Consider the following 19,244-nt stretch of genomic DNA (forward strand, 5'->3'; position numbering starts at 1 on the left):
TAGCAATCTAACACTAAAGATAGACCGACAACCTCTCACCTCACAGCTACCGAGATTAGCAGAATACTTAACCCTGTTCAAATTACATCTATATCCCTAGGGATCACTATGTCTAGCAAAACATCCAATGGTCCAAAACAGATAATAAATAACCTAGCATGCAACTATTATTTTGAACAACATTCAACTAGCAACATGAGGGATAATAATTATTAAATGAACAAGATTAAATACGCATGTACATAGATCATAAAAAAACATATCTTTACTTTAACATTAGAATCAACAAAATAGAAGTTCCAAATCGATAAAATAATTGTCAAACATAACGTATATTCATCTAGCCTATGCAGTGAACAAGTTTAGCCAAGAACTATAGTAAAAAACAATAAATAAATTTGAAGTGAGTAGCAAAACATATTCATAATTTAAATAACTCAAAGTATATAGAAACCAAAACTAACAAGTGAGCCAAGTATTATAAAGGAATACAACAATAAGCACAATAAACTAGATGCATCAATTTTATTCACTCCATCCAATGACTACATATAGAGCTAATATAACAACTTGCAGATAATATATTTTTACCATAAAATATATTAGGAATCTTTTAGTCCGGAGTCTATTTTGTTTATGATGAGCAAGTTCAATAAGCCTTTGATTCAGTGTTCCTAGATATTCAGACTTTTCTCCAATTACACCTGCTAATAGAGTCAAAGGTTAGTTTGACACTCATTGTTGTTTATTTTTTCCACAACTGATTATGAAAATTGGTTTTTTATTAATTCAGTTTATTTTTTCTTCAACTGATTATGAAAATTGGTTTTTTTATTAATTCAAGGTATAATATATTAAATGATTATTGAAGTTTAATAATTCCAACTATTGTCGTTTGCCGCCAACATACCCAACTTCAAAAATAACCATTATCAGTCCTAACTATTAACATATTGGCCTCCAATGGACCATGACTAACAGAAACCCTAACAACGTTAGTCTTCGGTCGCCGGAAGAACATTTTTTGCTAGAAAAAAGGTTCTTAATAGTCCGATCTAAGGTTACAAAGAGGTTTTGGACTAAAATGTTGAGTTTTCCGGCCAAAAATAAGTTTTCCGATGAAAAAGGAGTTTTCCGACAACCTCAATAATTAGAGATTTTACTAGAAAAAAGGTTCCTATAGGTCCATAATAAGGTTAGAAAGAGGTTTGGGACGAAAAGTTGAGTTTTATGGCGAAAAAGGAGTTTTCAGGCCAAAAATATTTTTCCGGCGATCAGAGACTAACAACGTTAAGGCTCTGTTTGTCAGGGTCCATTAGAAGCCAATATGTTGATAGCTGGGACTTCTAGTAGTTATTTTTAAATATGACTGTTGGCGGCCAACGACCAATAGTTGGGATTAATAAAATTCATATTAGTAATTTAGCTAATGATACTTTTAAATTTTAGTTTCATTGTTAATGCCAATCTCATTCGTATAATCATCATAATTTACACTGAATTTCCATTTGATTTTGCTTTGACGAATGATTATAAGAAAAATAAGAAATTTTTGCGTTATTTGAGACCAAAAAATGATTTAAGATCATGCAAGTAGAATTGCCATCGAAAACGGAAATAAATGATTCTAATGTCATCGGTTAAATTGTCATGATAGATTATTATCGGTCCATAGGTTAAAACATTATTAAAATCAAATTTGCCTTATTAATGTAACTATTAGAAATTTAATTATCAAGAAAAAAGTTATATACTCTTTAGTATATACTAGTGGGGAACCCGCGCGTTGCGGCGGAATCGACAATTTACACCGATAAAAATGGAGCCAGTGTTATAAATATTGCTTGTATACGTAAAGATTTGTAAGATACAATTCAAAGGTAGTAATCCAACATGAATAAATAAAAACACTCTTTTAAAGCACAAATAATCGCATATAATTCAAAAGTAATGAATAAAATTTAGTTGTTTTTGGAAACCTTCAAAGTCCTTTCACCCATGCGTCATTGTTCCAAGAAATATAAGACTCATTGCAAGCCCAATTCTCAGACTATAAAGGAAAACAACTCACCCCCACCATGAAATGAAATAACACAAAGGAAACCACAAGAGGTCCTAAATCATTATAGCAAGTTGTGTTATAAAAAGAAACCACAAAATAAAAATGTAAACAGAAAGTGAAATTACCGAACTCGAAAAAAGATAAAGTGTGTAGCAGACACAGGCGTGTGAGGTTCCATATCTCAAGTACCAATACTCCTTCCAAATATAGGTAGTTGGGGCTAGAGGAGCTGCAAGATGGTCCATCTTGGTGACTTAACCATAGCCGCTTAACCACCCCGTACCCAGAACGAAATACACGTTGTATATCTGGTCATATTATTGTTACGTTAAACAATCCACTCACATACTAAACCATACATATAAAAATATAAAAACACAAAATGGCGTAAATAATCGAAAGGGTACAACATTTCCCGCCAAACGGTTTACGAATTGTTCGCTGAACGTTCGGTTCATTTAGCATTAATATCTATCTTGTGTGATATATGACCACAATAAAGTTATTATTACCAGTTTAGTCATGCTGTCAAACTCCTTGACAGCATCAGTGAACTTTGCAACATCTTCTTCGTCCATAGCAGCAGCCAAATCCTGCCATAAGACGGAAAAAAAACCTTAAACCTGCTACACGTTTTGTCCCAGAACAACAAACAAGTTTTCAGTAACATACCGCGAGCAATTTGTATTCGCGTGTTCCTGAAAACATGGGGTCCAATTCCTGCATAAACAATTGACATTTTCAGTCATAATTCTGACTAATTTGGCCTTACATCACGTACCCCATCACATTAATTCTAACCATTTTGGCGTTACGTTAGTTTAAGTCTTTTTCACTCATGGTGTAAGAGCAAATTGGTGTAAACCTTTTTTAGTGGTGTAAAGACTTAAAAAAAGCAAGTGGGAAGGAAAAAAAGTCACGTACCTTTCACTTAGAAGTTACAGCCAAGGAATTTTTTAAACCAATTAGGGAAGACCATATGCGTTAAAGATGCACTTTGAGTGGTTTTCAACCAAATTTGACTCATTTGAGACAAACACACACCCAAATCAACACGATGCCAGTTACCCATTAAACACTCATTCGAATGGTGGTTCGACCCATTTGATATAACAGAATAAAGAAGCGTAAGCTTGTGAAAACAACTTAGGAAGTGTATGCTATTAAAACATGTCAAATGACTTTCAACCCTTTTGACCCGTTGGGTAGATTCTATTTCTTTCTGGCCAAATTTTATTGCTCAACTGATTTGACCCGATAGAGATAAAACTCAACCCAAGTCGACCTGTATATATGTAAATGGTTTAATTTTCTCAACCGAATAAAGGGTCAATGCTTTAATGATAACTTTGATCTGTAACATGGTATATTAAACAGAAACCGGGTTGGCGACCCCTGGTACCCAAGTGATAACTTCACTTTTCAACTCTTACTGGACAGAGCTACCATGTTACCGCTGGTCCGCTTTGGCAACCCCTGGTACCCAAGTGACAACTTCACTTTGCAACTCTTACTGGCCTGAAAAATACAAAATATATGTGTGCGCTAAACCGGGTTGGCGACCCTGCGCGTTGCGGTGGATCAAGCCTAGTTAACAACTCCTACAGTTCAAATCTTCTCTAAAATATCACAAGAAACCAGTAGCTAAAGAGAGTACTTTCCATTGAAAGAAACCATTTCCTCAATTCTTCTATAAAATATCACAAGAATAAGAGATCACACAATCAGTTCAAATCTAAATAAGACATCAAAGAAAAAAATATAAAATAAATAAATAAACAAATGGCAAAAAATCCAAAAGCTTACGGGTAAAAAACATTACTTTCATGTCAAGTTTTGTTGCTACCTTGGTTTAAAAAGGCGTGCTTAAGCGCAAAGCGCATCTAGGCCCAAACCCCATCGCCTTGTGTCACATAAGGCGCACGATGTACAATAATCATCAGTTAATCAGAAATAATATTACTATTATTACTGTCATAAAACAGAAAAAGCGATCGTACGTACCATCTGCTGTTGACTATATCCTCACGGGCGATTTCCAGTAACCGCATTCGCACCCGCTCGATCGTGCAACTCCGCGGAGCAATCAATGTCCTCAACCACCAATATCGACCGGTTCGCGGTTGCCAGCATTTTACAAAACTTAACCAAACTTACCACAAATCTCTATTTCCAAGAATACATAACAAGTCATATACAAAACTCACCTGTGAAGCGATGCCTACACCAATCTCATCAAGCACCTACACAACAAATGGGCCAAAAATGTTATATTTTTTATTCAGGGATGCTAGAAAACTGACAACATAGTTGCATATCACATAATTAAGCGATAAACAAAAATCAAAAAAATAAAATTAACATACCTGAGGAAATCAATTGCAACAGGGGTGGTTTTGAAAAGTAAATACATGTATTTAATCAATAAAGAAACAAACATCGATCCAAACCCTAAATTTCATATAGAAAACTACAACTTCCATCACAATTCAGAAAGTTAGCAAAATCACCTGTATTCATAAGAAGTTATCTTCTATCCATATTAAATGTAGTACAAATCTCAGGAAGAAATCGTGAATAGTGTATCAATATGAATCGGGTACTCCGAACCCTACCTGCCATCAAACATAGAAGATGTTCAATCGGGGTTCTCATGAGTAGAAAAGTGAATTGTTGTAGCCCTAGCTCGCTGCACATCCGCTGCGAGACCCATCGCCCTTCCATCGTTTTTTGTGGAACCAAATATAAAGCATCTTTTTCCATTACTTCTTATCATTCTTATTAGGGGTCGGATGTAAATGATCGGACGCATTCAAGAGGAGGTTTAGGGAATTGACTGCAGAGAGAAGGAGGAATTGTCTAAATTGCACCACTTGGCGTGGCTGTTAGTTCCCATTGTATGGCTTAAAGTGTTTTGTACATCCTCTTTAACAACTTGTATAGATGGTAAAATTACATTCATATCCATCACTTCTCCTTTTTATAATAATATAGATGATAATGATAATGATAATGATAATGATAATGATAATAACTCTATATATTGATATTTTTTTGAACAACTAATTTTTTTCTCCTGAAATACTTACACCTTCTAAGACCAGTGGGTATGGGAGGCTCATCCCTATGAGGATGGGTCGCCACGTCACCGCCACGTAGGAGAGGCTTGGAGAGAATGGACCTAGAGGGGTGGGGGATGAACCCCTTTATATGTATGTATGTATGTATGTATGTATGTATGTATGTATGTATGTATGTATGTATGTATGTATGTATGTATGTATGTATGTATGTATGTATGTATGTATGTATGTATAGATGTGTGTATGTATAGATGTGTGTGTGTGAGGAGAGAGGAAATTGGCCTGTTTTAATCGGCTTGGGGAGGACGATTTTCACGCCACGTAGGCGGCGACGATGCTGGGGGTGGGAAGATGGGGCGGCGGCGGGAGTACGGGCCGGAGGACGGAGCCCATTCCCTCCGGTCTAAGAATTGAACCTTGATATTCTTACAAGAGATAATTTTTCTTGACCACTAGACAATAGCATAAGTGGCTTGATCATTATCTTCTAGAATAAATATACTAACGATGGTTTAATATGAATATATTAAACGAAAGTCAAGGATGGAGTTTGCATAAGACCAATGGGTATGGGGATAGGCACAGCCCCCCCCCCCCCCTCTTTAGCATCGTCGCACACCGGCATCCTTAAGGGTGTCCCGGCAGTTCCGTCTGAATTCGGACGTTGGAGACGGGCCAAGCTTTTTGAATGGGGTGGACCCTCTAATGGTAACTTGCAACCTTTTTTTAAAAAAAAAAAATTTCACCCCACCACTATAAATTAAACCCCTTTTCACCACACTTTTTTACCAAACTACTCCCACTTTTCTCCCATTTTTATAAAAAAAAACTCTCCCAACCTTAAAAAAATTATGGATCCCTACAACCCAAATAATCCCAACTCAAGTTCACACCCGTTTTCGTCATCCGGCTACACACCCGTAATGGACAACGCTTTTGCGGGTTACCAGCAAATGCCAAACGCTTTCAACCAATACCCGTTCAACCCAATGCAAATGCAACAACCCAACATGCCGTTCAACCCATATCAAATGCAACAACCCAACATGCCACAAGCACCTCAAACACAAATCGAGTAACAAGATGATGAGATAGAGGTTGTGCCAAAAACGTAACCTGAACCTTCAAAAAAGAAAAATAAAAAGGGGAAGGGTAAAAAGGAAGACGCAGCGGCCAAACAAATGCAACAATGGACAAAAATTGAGGAAGAGGCATTGGCGAAAGCATATATTAACTCTTTAACGACTCCTATAATCGGTAAAATATTATTATTGTTATTAAATATTATTTGTACATTATATTATTATTGTTGTTATTAAATATTTATTTGTACACTATATTTTTCTTACAAAATATTATTATTATTGTTACTAACTTGTAGGTAACAATCAACTAAGCGATTCGTTTTGGTGAGAACCCCTTGATATATTCCACGGGCTTATGGAACAAGGCGAGTACATAACCATTGATTCTATCAGCTCGAAGTGGCGCAAGATGAATACGTTGATCCAACGCTTTTGTGGGTTTTATAACACAACTCTCGCCAACAAACCGAGTGGGTGGAACCACGAAAATGTTTTCAATGAAGCAGTGTGTTTATACGAAAATGAGAGCAAAGCTCCTTTCCCATATGTCCGTGCTTGGCTAGTTGTAAAGGATCAACCAAAATGGAAGGGATGTCAAAATGAGGTTGCACACGCGAAACGAGCAACGAAACGGTCTAAAACTTCCAAGTCAGGAAGTTATAGCGTTGGAGGCTCAACCGGTCGTTGCCAAATAAATATCAACGACGAGCCCGACTATGAGGAGGAGCCGATTGAAGATGGAGAACGTCCCCTAGGAAGGGACAAAAGTAAAAAAATAGCGGCTGAAAAAAGGAAACAAGCCGCATCGGGAAGTGGTGGTGGTTCGAGGTTGGAAGGTGTTATGGCCGAGTTGAAATCATTCAAGGAAATCTTTAACGACACGCAAACCGAGAAAGTAAAGATGAAAAAAAAAAAAACTAGCCGAGTAGAAGCTAAAGAAGCAACAAGAAGCGCATGAGTTGGAGGAATGGAAAATAATGACGGCCGACCTTAGCTCCTATCCACCGAAAGACCGTCCCATTTTACAAATGATGAAGGAGAAAATTAGGAAAAAATGGAGTGGGGGAGGAGAGTGTAGTTTTTTTTAAATGTAACTTTAGGTTTTTTTTAAGTGTGTTTTTTTTAATTTAAATGTAACTCTAGGTTTTTTTTAGGTGTGTTTTTTTTTTTAATTCAAATGTAACTTTAGGTTGTTTTTTTAGGTTTTATTTAAATGTAACTTTTTTATTTTTATTTACTTTGTTTTCATTAATTGATTAAAATCAAATAAATAATAATAAAAAATGGAGGAGGAGCATCCAAGGGGAGGGTCCTCCTCCTATACTTACGTGGCGCTTATATAAAGGATAATCCCTTTGGAGACTATCCTCCCATACCCAATAGTCTAAATGTTGACTACATCACTTTGGAATTAATGAAGTTTCGTTGATTAGTACATTCTTTGTTGTTGATGTTTTGTCATCTAATTATGGTTGAAGACGTCAATACGGATAAGAGTTTAAAGTAAATTTTGGATTTTAGCCGTGTGAGATTTTTTATGTTTGATCAAGTCATATAAAACTGGAGGGTATGGAGAGTCTCATCTCTATAAGGATGAGCCGTCACGTAGACGTAGACGTCGCATCACCATCCTATGGAGGATGGCCCTTCTTGCATTTTGAGGGGGTGGAGGATGGGCCTACCCCCACATAATTATTTTATATTTTTCTAACTTTTTTTTGTTAACTTGATAAAAACTTCTTAAAAATTAAATAAAATTAAAACATAAAACAACATAATTAAATTCATTTCATAACATAAAAAAATTATATTTCCTAAAAATTAAAATTACTAATCCTAGAAACAGAAAACATAAAAGCGAAAAAAAAACGATACGACTAAAAAAAATAAACAACCTACGACGTCCATTTTTTCTTAACCTCCTCTTTCATCCTCTGGTCAACCCCGCGTTCATCCTCCGGAACCGAGTCGAGATCCAACCTAATAATCCTAAAATCCTCCGCTCGAGCATAGTCGGCCGACAAGGTTTTCTTATAACTATATTTTTCCACCGTGAGCTCTTTGAACGAACGAAATTCGGATATCAACTCGTCCATTTTCGGATATCACAATCTTGCTAAAAATTATGTAAAACTTCATAATTTATGTTCAAAACTTCATTTGGTATATAATTCTTTTAACAATGAATCATATTTTTAAATTCTTTCTTTTTCATGTCACAAGGGTATATTTTATTCTTTTTGAAAATAAAACTTTATTCAAACAAATATCTGATCTAAACGGGCAAAAGGCCAATACAAGGGTATATCTTGCAAGGTTTCAGAAAAAGATTATTCCTAGATTGGTTATTATTTCGTGTTGGTGTATTTGGAAAGGCAGGAACAAGTTGGTATTCAATCAGATCGAAGAAGTTCGCAAGATATTTTGATACAGATTAAGTCGAGACAGTTTGGGTGGGTTAAAAATAGACCGCCATGTAAATATATTAGTTGGAAGGAGTGGTGTAAATATCTTATGTATATGTGGTAATTTTGCCCTATATCTTCCTTGTCCAAACCCCATTCTTTCTGAAACCTTGCAAGATTTATACGAATCCAAAACAAAAAGATGCGGTCATCTATCCACGAAAGGAAGATCACCCACCCATGTGTCTAACCAAAAACGAATGTCAACCCCACTCCCCACCTTATCTAGAATCACCCGATTTATACCTTTCCCGTTTAGTTTCATTTTGGAAATTAATTTCGCAATATTATTCCAGCAACCCATGTAATTTCCGTTAGTGGCAGAAAGCTTCTTTGATTGTTTTTACTATGACAAGCTTCCACCACTTCCTCCATAGATTTTGGCTTTTGATCCTATATCTCCAACCCCACTTATAAAGTAGCGGCTCATTTACTTCTTTTAAGCTGTTAATACCAACCCCCTTTTTTCTTGGGCCAAGTGGCCCAATCCCAAGCAACCCAATTCATTTTGTTATTATCACTAGATCTCGCCCAAAGAAACTTTCTCATCTTAGCTTTAAGAATCTTAATTATAACGACCGGGGCTTTATATAAGGAAAGGTAATAGATAAGGAGGCTCTCCAAACTGAGTTAATCAGAGTGAGTCTCCCCCTATTGACATAGTTTTAGCTTTCCAAACCATAATCTTTTATCGAAAATCTCAACAATTGTATCCCAATTGCTGATTCTATTCATATTGGCCCCAACCGTGATACCAAGTAAGAAAGAGTGATGTTATCAGTATTACACCCAATCACATTAGCCATATCTTTGATATCACAGTTTCCACCCCCAACCCATATAAGTTAGATTTGTGCAGGTTAATTTTAAGACTCGAACACAAGAAGAAAATTCTGAGGCATCTAGCCACATTCGTCACATTATCCCTATCCCAATCCCCCAATATTAGAGCGTCGTCAGCATAAAAAAGATGGGATATAACCGTACCATTATTAGGAGTTTGAATGCCTTTGAAAAACCCTTCAAGCCCTGCTTTGAAAAAAATGCTAGATAAGGCTTCCATAACCAAAAGGAAAAGAAATAGAGATAACGGGCCTCCCTTCCTAATCCCTTTGGAACACCTAATTTCAAAGGTAGGAGACCCATTTACTAACACCGCGGATCTAGCCGAGGCTAAAACCCCTTCCACCCATTTACACCAAAGATTAGAAAAATCCATCTGTCCCATGATATCCAGAGAAAAACCCCAACAAATGTTGTCATAAGCTTTTTCAAAATCGATTTTTAATAGGAAAGTCTTCTTTTTAACCTTTTTTGATCCAAGAGATAAGCTCATTTACCATTAACAGGCTGTCAAGAATGTACCTTCCTTTAAGAAACGCCATTTTATTTTCCGAGATGATAGAACCTATAACCTTTCTGAGACGGTTACCAAGAACAATAGAAATAGTTTTACTAATCACGCCAATAAGGTTGATCTGACGATAATCTCTCAACCCTACTAGATCCTTGTTCTTTGGGATAAGAGTTATGAATGAAGAGCTGCATCCTTTCGTGATAGAACCTTTGCTGTAAAAATCAACCAACAAGTTATAAAAATCCAACTCAAATAAATTCCAGTACCTTTTAATGAAGTTTAAGTTAAAACCGTCTGGCCCAGGAGCTTTGTCGGCCCCACACTCGAACACTGCTTTCTTAATCTACTAGTTCTCAAAAGGGGCAATTAGGAACGTCGCGTTCTCCTCCGAAAGCCTCTTGATACTATGACAAATAAGCTTTGGCCTGTTATTAGATTTTTCCTTGAATGTAGATTTGAAGAAGCTCATAATCTCTTTTTTTTACTAAGGAAGGTTTAGCTGTCCACACTCCGTCAATCATGAGGCCGAGGATATTATTAGAAGCCCGTCTACTTAGGGATGGCAATGGGTCGGGTATTGGTAATCCCATACCCATACCCGGTTGTAAAATCGTGTCCCATACCCGACCCAATACCTATCAGGTATATGTCGGGTAATTACCCGCCAGGTACCGGGTATACCCGCGGGTATCGGGTATACCCACTAGTTTGTTAAAAGGTATACATTGGGATTTTCAAATACATTTTTTACTATTATAATTATTATATAATTTTATTTATGCAACAACTATTATAAATTAAAATATACATTACATACTTATAAGTTTTATCATAAATTAATAATAACTTTATAATATTTATACACTAAATACTATCATCAAATATATATGCTAAAAGAAAATTTATTTTTTCATATTATTAACATACTAAAATCAATCACTAATAGATAAGGGTTAATGAAAAATAAAAATATAAATTAAAAACTTAGGGTATATAGTTCGGGTAAACGGGTTTGTGGTTTCAGGTAATCAGGTCGGGTATCACCTAATCCCATACCCGCGAAAATTTTTAAAACTGTAGGATCGATTTGTGACCCAACCGAGTCGTTCAGAAGAGTTCTTAGACTATACGAAAGGTGGAAACAGACGTATAGACTCAAAACAGCTTGAGTATCACTTTAAACTTCTTGTATATTGAATTAACAGCGATTACAGTCACAAGAAATACCGGCAGCACTTCAGTACAAGTTCCTGATTCCCCACCAAATGACATGATCACTAGCCTATTTATAGAGTTTCTGATTCCCCACGAAAGTGCAATGTTCATTTCGTGGGAAATCAACATTTCATGGGAAATCAACTCTAAATCTCTATTTTCTCGTACAACGTGCCCTGATCTAACATATCTAGTACTAGACTCGATACAAGACGAAGTCGACAGATGTATGCACTAACAGACTCCCCCTCAGATGTTAATGAGTCTTAAGTGTCAAGTCTTCAACGTCTTCAGTCTTTATCAGTCTTCGGGCTTTTCCTGCTCTTGACTCGTTCTATCTTCTCCTGAATATCAGCACCAACAGATAACTTCCCAAACTCTCTCTAACAGACTCCTCCTCAGAACATGCTTGGATCATAGACTGACTTTTACAGAATCAGGATCGCAACCTGGCTCGCTACTCTCAATCAGAATCCAGGATTTCCTGCAAATCCTCTACCCAAAACATAAGTTTCATAAAAACAAGATACAACAAATTATGACATTAGTAATGACCACTAGTAAACATATCATTCATTTTCAGAACACTTTTCTTTCTATAGACTCCTTTTTTTACTTAAAAACTTTTCAATCACATTCTCCCAAACCTGTTCATCATGTTCAACACTTGGAATTTTGAAAATCAACTCTTCAATATCAGTTGTCGAAAATCTTTTTGGATTTTTCAAAATTTTTGCTAAAACACACTGAAAATCTTTTTGGAATTTTGTGAAATAACCGAAATGAAATGCAGGAAAGAAATATTTACATACAATATTTTTGTGAGTTTGTGTAAGAGGATCATATCAGTTTTTGAGACAAATCATCAACACTGTTAAGCTTCATTTCATTTTAAGTTCTAAACAATTCACCTAGATTGTCAGTATATTGGTCCACTTAAATTTTCACACAAAGTTCAATTGATCCGAGATACGAGATTAATGTTTTAGATACTTAAACGTATTCGCGTGTCCCACCACTTGAATATACTCCCGTATCCAGATCTCAATATTCAGTCTTACAGGTGAGTATACCTAGATGATATCTGTAAGGGGTTTAATTGCGAAACCGTGAGAGCTTAGGTCAGAACATCGTTCAGCAGAGAGATGACGGTTCCACTTTCGGTGTGTCCCCTTTAGAGGATCTTTTGTTACAACAACATAGATTAGCAATTTTATTGTCTCATCATTTATGCTGAGGGCGGCGCTATTTTTTCAAGCAAGCGTAAAGTATTCTCCGGGGACTAGGCCATTGCTTCCGCATTATCAGAAGTCCCGGGATAATACCCCAGATATCACTAAGCATAAAGACCTAGTATCTCAGAAAGAGGGGTCCTTCAAACAAGATTTCGGGGGTTACCCATATATCCGAGAAATGTTACCCACGAATTAAGCAAGTTTGAAATTTAGGTTTATATCTCGTCACAATCTATTAAATGTGCAAAAACCTACTGACACATCATCAGTGAGACCGTTTATCACTATTTAACTTTCCAATTCTTTAGCATGCCGTGATCGTCCACTGATGTACTGTCATTTCCTCTTTTATACAACAAAAACTCATTTTTTGAATTTATCATGTTTTTGGCTTTTTCAAATTTTCTAATTTTTTTGGATTTTCTGTGAAATTTTTACTCCCCCTAAAATGCAAACACATTTAAAAGAAAATTTGAAAACAAACTGTACAAACAAATTGACAACTGATATCAAATCACTTCAAATCGCCATCCACTCGGCATAAACAATCAGAACTCCCCCTCACAACAAACTATTTTCCCATTGTGATTTCAAAACACTTAAGTTTGTTTTAATCAAATGGTTTTTCCGGAATATTAGTTTTGTTGATTTTCAAACCACTTGTAGGTTAGGGGATAAACTCATCATTTGTTCTCCAAAATACCACTTGTAAGTATGGTCCAATCAAGTTCAACTTAATGACCTTGATTAACCACTTGTAAATCAAAATATAACAATTTAAAGATATCACCTGTAGATTTACCAAACAAACATTTCAAGAATGATGCCGATTCCTGCTCCACTCTTACCAACCTAGGAGCTCCGGCAAGTCAGGTGTTTACTAAACATAATGTCCACCCAAGCTTGACCAGCCTTGGGTAATTTTGGAACACATCTATCCCACCAACATTTTGATTTGTAAAACTCTTTAGCACCTTTTACCTTCCTGTCAACCATCTTCCCAAAAATATGTTTAACCTTCCCATTGAAAGCCTTCTCAACATCAAATTCTCCTTTATTAGCGAAGAATTGATTTGAGATCTCTACCTTTCCCACTTTTGACATCAGATTTTCCTTTGACAATTGAGGAAAATTCTCATCGTTCACTTCTGGAACGGAATTCACAATCTTTTTCTCAACAAATGACTCCTCTGATTTTATGGAATCAGATTCATTGTTAGAATTGTTTTCAGCTTTTACAACCCACTTTTTCTTGTTCAAATCTCCTCTTCTTTTGTAAAAACGTTTTGAGTTTTCACTATTTTCAGAAGTTGATTTTGCCATTTTAAGTTTCTCAGTTGATTGTTTCTGTTCATCAACATATTTTCTTCTTGAATCAAAGTTAGAAGAAACTTCCTGTTTTTTATAGTTGGACTTGGGACAATTCCAAGCAATATGTCCAACTTCTTGGCATTTGAAGCAAGTGCTTCGATCAACTCTTTGAGCAAACTTTTTCACATTCTTCTTCACTTCAGCAAGAAACTCTTGATTCGACTACTTCCAGAATGGTTTCTTCTATTCATCCTCTGAACTTCCTCATGCAACAAATTTTGTATTTGGTTTATAGTTTTCTGATTTTTATAATTTTCTGGTGAAATAAAACCAAGACCTTTCTTTTTGAGATTACCATTATGGTTTGGTTTCTTTTGAAAACCATAACCACAACAGTAACCCATTTTCTTGTTTATCTTTTGTTTGATTTTTAAAGTGTAAGGTTTAGGTTTTCCAGAAAGATTTAAATCTTTTATTTCAGAAATATTATTTTCTGTTAGTTTGAAAACCTTTTTGATCTTTTCAGTTTTAACACTTCTTATTGGGAATTCCTCATCAGAATATAATTTGTCTGAATCATTCAATGTATATGCTACTTTGATTGATCTGTCATTCAAATTAGATTTTGATAACATGAATTCTTTGTTGTAAACCCTCTTGACCGGCGAACTCGGACTCTTCTCAGAAGAACTCGAACTATCTGACTTAGACTCCGACTTTGACCCTTCATCCATATCCAACACCTGATCGACAACTTTCTTAATTAACTCAGACTCATGATCAGTGTCAGACGCTGTGAATGTTACATCAATATTGTCTGGTAATTCATCAATGATTTCAGACTTTAATTTGATGTTGAGAGCCTTATTAACACGTTCCTCGTTTGGATTTCTGAGAGAATAACTTTCAAAAATCGGGGGCGGACATCTGTTATACTTGACACTTTGTGTCTTACCAGTATCCTCTTCTTTTTCTTTCTTCTTGAAAGCTTCAAGACCTGCAACAGTAGGATAAACACGATCAATCAAATAATCACACGTAGTGTACTCAACAGTAATCGTTTAATCTTTTCACTCTCAATCTTCTTAAGTTCCAACTCCTGCTTCAGCTTAGCATAGTCTTCAATATACTCATTGATGACGTTCTGCTTTGTCATTAATGTTGCACTCATTTTTTCATTTGCTTTTTCAATTTCTGAGTTTGTCCTTTTCAGACCATCAACTGTCCTATTCAGCACATCGTACGACTCCTTCACATACTTCACATCAGACAATAAATCTTCTTTAATTTTCTCTAATTCAGCAATTTTCTTGTCTTTCTCCTCAAAAGCTTTGCACGATTCTGAACATTTCAAGCATGGTTTTTCAACTTCAACCATTTTTCTACTATCTTCTCAACTTCGATAGTCTTTTCAACTACAACTAATTTCACTACTTCAGCAATCTTTTCAATTTCTACAATTTTCTCTACTACAACAACTTTTTCAACTTCAACTATTTTTTCTACCACTTTCTCCACTTCAACAATTTTTTCTATTGCATTCTCAGTTACTGCTTCAACTTTTGTTTCTTCAACTTCTGTCTTTGCCTTTTTATCAGCTAGTAACTTTGCTGCTTCCAGCTCCCTCTTTAATCTGTCAATCTTCTTTTGATTCAGCATCTCAACTTTATCTGCATAGAAAAAATTAAAGCTGCCAGGATCAATACTTTTTCTACATTTGTTAAGATATTCTTCCTCATCATCTGTATCAATGTCACTTCCTAGATCTGGAAATATTGGAATTCTTTTCTGACTAGCTTCATCTTACAGAACTCGGGCAACTAGAGCTGAATCAGGTATGTATTTGTCCCAACTAAAACCCTCCGCAACCTTTTCATCGTCCTGATGAATGATTAAAGCTTTCTTCTTTCCGTTGTCATTGACATGAGACGAGGATGGTTGTTGTTCAATCTGATGAAAAATTGATTTCTGATAATAATTGTTCTTTTCTTGACTCCCAGTTGATTCTTGATTTTTACACTCCCGTTTAAAATGACCCTTTCCTTTACATCGGAAACAGGTTACTTTAGACTTGTCAAAACCCAATGGAGAGGTAGCCATTCCTCGAAACTCATCTCTGCCAGTAATCTGTTGAAACTTTTCTGCTCTCCTCACAGCACTTGCTAAACACCACTTCACATCCATCAACTCAAGTTCTTCTGCATCGATTTGGTCGTAATCTTCTTTTGTGAGCATCGGATTACCAATTCTTCCTTCAACTAAGCTTTCGTATGACTCTAACATAGCTACAAGAGATGCCATGTGTTGCTTAGCCAGCTCTGGAGAAAGATATTGACCATTCTGAATGTTCAAAGTAACATTGCACTGCAGATTTGTAGAATTTTGCTTTTGAGGACTTGGTGAGTTGCTGTTAGGATCAAAGCTTGAAAATGATGAAGTATATCCACCACTTTGAGTTGTAGTGCTAGCATTTGGACTAGATGAACCATCAGCACTAAAATCCGTACTAGTCTTTGGACTTTGACTGGGAGTAGCCTCAAACTTGTTCCCTCGGTAATACAGACTAACATCTTGTTTAGCATTTGGATTTGTCATGATTGCTGTTTTCTGAATATCCAATTCCTGCTCTTCAATTTTCTGAATGAATTGTGCCAAATTCATGCTCTCGGATTTCCTCATAAGCTTTACAATCATCAAATAAGTTCCCCACTTCTGTTGGGGTAAAGCCTCAGCTAGCTTATCGACCCACTCATCATCCTCTTTCTTAATGTCCAATCTACCCATTTCCAATACCAGATGACAATATCTATCAATTGTCTGCTTTGTTGTTTCATGATCAAATGCTGTAAACATATCAAACGATTTCTTTAATAAAGCCTTTTTGTTTTTGATCATATCTGCACTCCCTCTGAATTTCTGAATCAAAGCTTCCCAAATTGATCTAGCTGTACCATTATGTTGAAGTAAACCAAAAATATCTTCTTTAACTGCTTGCTGAAGAATGCTGATCATCATCTTTTCACTTGTGTATTTCAACTTGTCAGCTTCTGAAAAATCATTAAAACCCTTTTCAAGCCCACGTTCATTCTTTGGTCTCTCGTAATCTTTCAGCAATGAACACCATGCATCAAATTTGTATGCCTGAACCCAGTTCTCAAATCGACTTTTCCATCCCTGAAAATCCTCAATGTACATCAGCTTCGGTGGTTTCTGATGAGTTCCCGTCTCATTCTCACTGTACAATGTTTCAGCAGCAGTCACAGGAGCAACCGGTGTAGCGAATGCATTGTAGAATTCCTCAGCTATGTTTCAATAATCAGGTGATACTTCAGGAAACACCTACAAACAAACAAACAAACGATCAGTTTAAACGGAACGAATACGTAAAAGTGTGTGTTGATGAAAACAATCTAAGACTCGTGTCGAAGATTTGCGGACTCGTTCCAATGTTGTTCAATTGAGATCTCTGAATGAATGGGCCTAGAATGATTTAGACCAAGAATCTTGTAACAATGAATGTGACCGACAACTCTAAAATGTTAAGCAACTATGATTGGGCCATCAATGATGGTGAACCTTGGGCCAATAACAAACAACGGGCTGACGAATTGATGGCCGACAACTATAGAACTGACAACACTTTTGATAACACTTTGTGATTGGGCCGATAACCTTTGATTTTAATATTGATTGGGCCGTGAATCTTTAATAGTCACAATTAATAATGGCCGGCTATATATGATAACATCTAAATTCTCATTGGGCCGATGATTATGGACTTCTCATGGGTCGATATAAAGTGAACTGACAACACATGTATCAAATATATACGATTGGACTGATTATCTGTCTCGTGACTTTTGTTGTAGGTTATTAATGACACCTGTACTTGTTGACTGACATGTTCAAATGAAACGACGACATTGTTCAAGCAAAATCAGTCTATAATGTTCAAGCGGAATCACCGATTTCAATTTCAAGCCAAATAGGACTTTATCTTTCAAGTGGAAACACCTTTTTGAAGCGGAATCTGATTCCGTTTGAACTAACACTAACGATTTCGAGCGGAATCAGGTTTATCTCAAGCGGAATCAGTATTTTCGAGCGGAATCAGGCTGTAAACTCAAGCGAAATCATGATGACATCAGCATTCAATCGAGTGATTTCAAGCGAAATTACTAAAAATGTCAATTTTAGGTCGATTTTAAAGCTGAAACTTATAAGGCTTTGTTAATTGTCAAATCTGAACACAGTGTGAAAATTTGAGCCGATTTTAACCGTGAAAAGATATAAAATCTAAAAAAGAAAGTGTAGAAATCAGAAATTGTGATGAAAACAGGCTGTTATGGCAAGATCTCTTCCTCCTGTGCTCTGATACCACTTGTAGGATCGATTTGTGACCCAACCAAGTCGTTCAGAAGAGTTCTTAGACTATACGAAAGGCGGAAACAGACGTATAGACTCGAAACAGCTTGAGTATCACTTTAAACTTCTTGTATATTGAATTAACAGCGATTACAGTCACAAGAAATACCGGCAGCACTTCGGTACAAGTTTCTGATTCCCCACCAAATGACATGATCACTAGCCTATTAATAGAGTTTCTGACTCCCCACGAAAGTGCAATGTTCATTTCGTGGGAAATCAACATTTCGTGGGAAATCAACTCTAAATCTCTATTTTCCCGTACAACGTGCCCTGATCTAACATATCTAGTACTAGACTCGATACAAGACGAAGTCGAAAGATGTGTGCACTAACAAAAGCTAATCCCATACCCGGCCTAATACCCGTTGGGTATCGGGTATACCCGTCCCATTTGTGTCGGATGTCACACCCCCAAATTACCACCTAGGGAGTGTCCCTGTTAGGCGTGTGACGACTAGCAATGAGCCACCAATTACATTGAATCACAAGTTTGAAATAAAATTCCATCATTTAATAGTACTGAAATCCCAAACATAAGTTATTCAAAAACCATAAGTTCAGCGGAAGCATTAACGTATTACAAAGTATAAGTTTCACACAACCAAAGTAAATAAATGTTTGTTAAATAACTCAGCAATGCAACCATGACCACTCGCGCCCCCCAGCCAGCAAGTTCCTGCGTTCCAAGTACCTAAGGACCTGCGAGCATGTAACACGTGTATCAGACAAAGCTGGCGAGTTCACAGTTTTAGAAAACGTTTGTTACCCGTTGTATGTAAAACAGTTCAATAATCAATGCAAGTAATATTGTCAATATCTCATTTCCGAACAATGACGGCTCCTGAAATACACGACTGCCCTTCCCACGTACTCCTATCTAGTACTGGGCCAGACTGGGTCATTAGTTCACCTCCGTCCCCTACAGGCACGGGGTGAGGGTGCCAAACCTAAGTAGCGCTACTAACTAATACCCGATGAGGGACTTACAAAAGATGATAGGTGA

General features: G+C 36.4%; 1 protein-coding gene and 1 long non-coding RNA gene across 5 annotated transcripts; one reads left to right on the forward strand and one right to left on the reverse strand.

Annotated features, from left to right (window-relative positions):
* Positions 1 to 1,776: 1,776 nt before the first annotated feature.
* Positions 1,777 to 4,952, reverse strand: LOC110897892. 4 transcript variants are annotated; one of them, XR_002569065.2, is made up of 5 exons: positions 4,573 to 4,952; positions 4,067 to 4,305; positions 2,735 to 3,965; positions 2,575 to 2,655; positions 1,777 to 2,370 (listed from the first exon to the last, which is right to left on the reverse strand). It is a non-coding gene; the product is annotated as an uncharacterized LOC110897892 (long non-coding RNA). The 4 variants fall into 4 exon arrangements; XR_002569067.2 differs by having other exon boundaries at positions 1,777 to 2,115; positions 2,193 to 2,370; positions 2,735 to 4,305; XR_002569066.2 differs by having other exon boundaries at positions 1,777 to 2,115; positions 2,188 to 2,370; positions 2,735 to 4,305.
* A 1,633-nt stretch (positions 4,953 to 6,585) lies between these two features.
* Positions 6,586 to 7,188, forward strand: LOC110900842. The gene has a single exon (XM_022147702.1). It carries the CDS (start codon positions 6,586 to 6,588, stop codon positions 7,186 to 7,188), a length of 603 nt encoding a protein of 200 aa, XP_022003394.1.
* The last annotated feature ends 12,056 nt before the right edge of the window (positions 7,189 to 19,244 follow it).

Source organism: Helianthus annuus, chromosome 13 (assembly GCF_002127325.2).
Source record: "Helianthus annuus cultivar XRQ/B chromosome 13, HanXRQr2.0-SUNRISE, whole genome shotgun sequence".
Lineage (NCBI taxonomy): Eukaryota > Viridiplantae > Streptophyta > Magnoliopsida > Asterales > Asteraceae > Helianthus > Helianthus annuus.

Coding starts and splice junctions, on each gene's coding strand:
- LOC110900842 (XM_022147702.1), top strand. CDS start 6,586: ATGGAACAAGGCGAGTACATAACCATTGATTCTATCAGCTCGAAGTGG.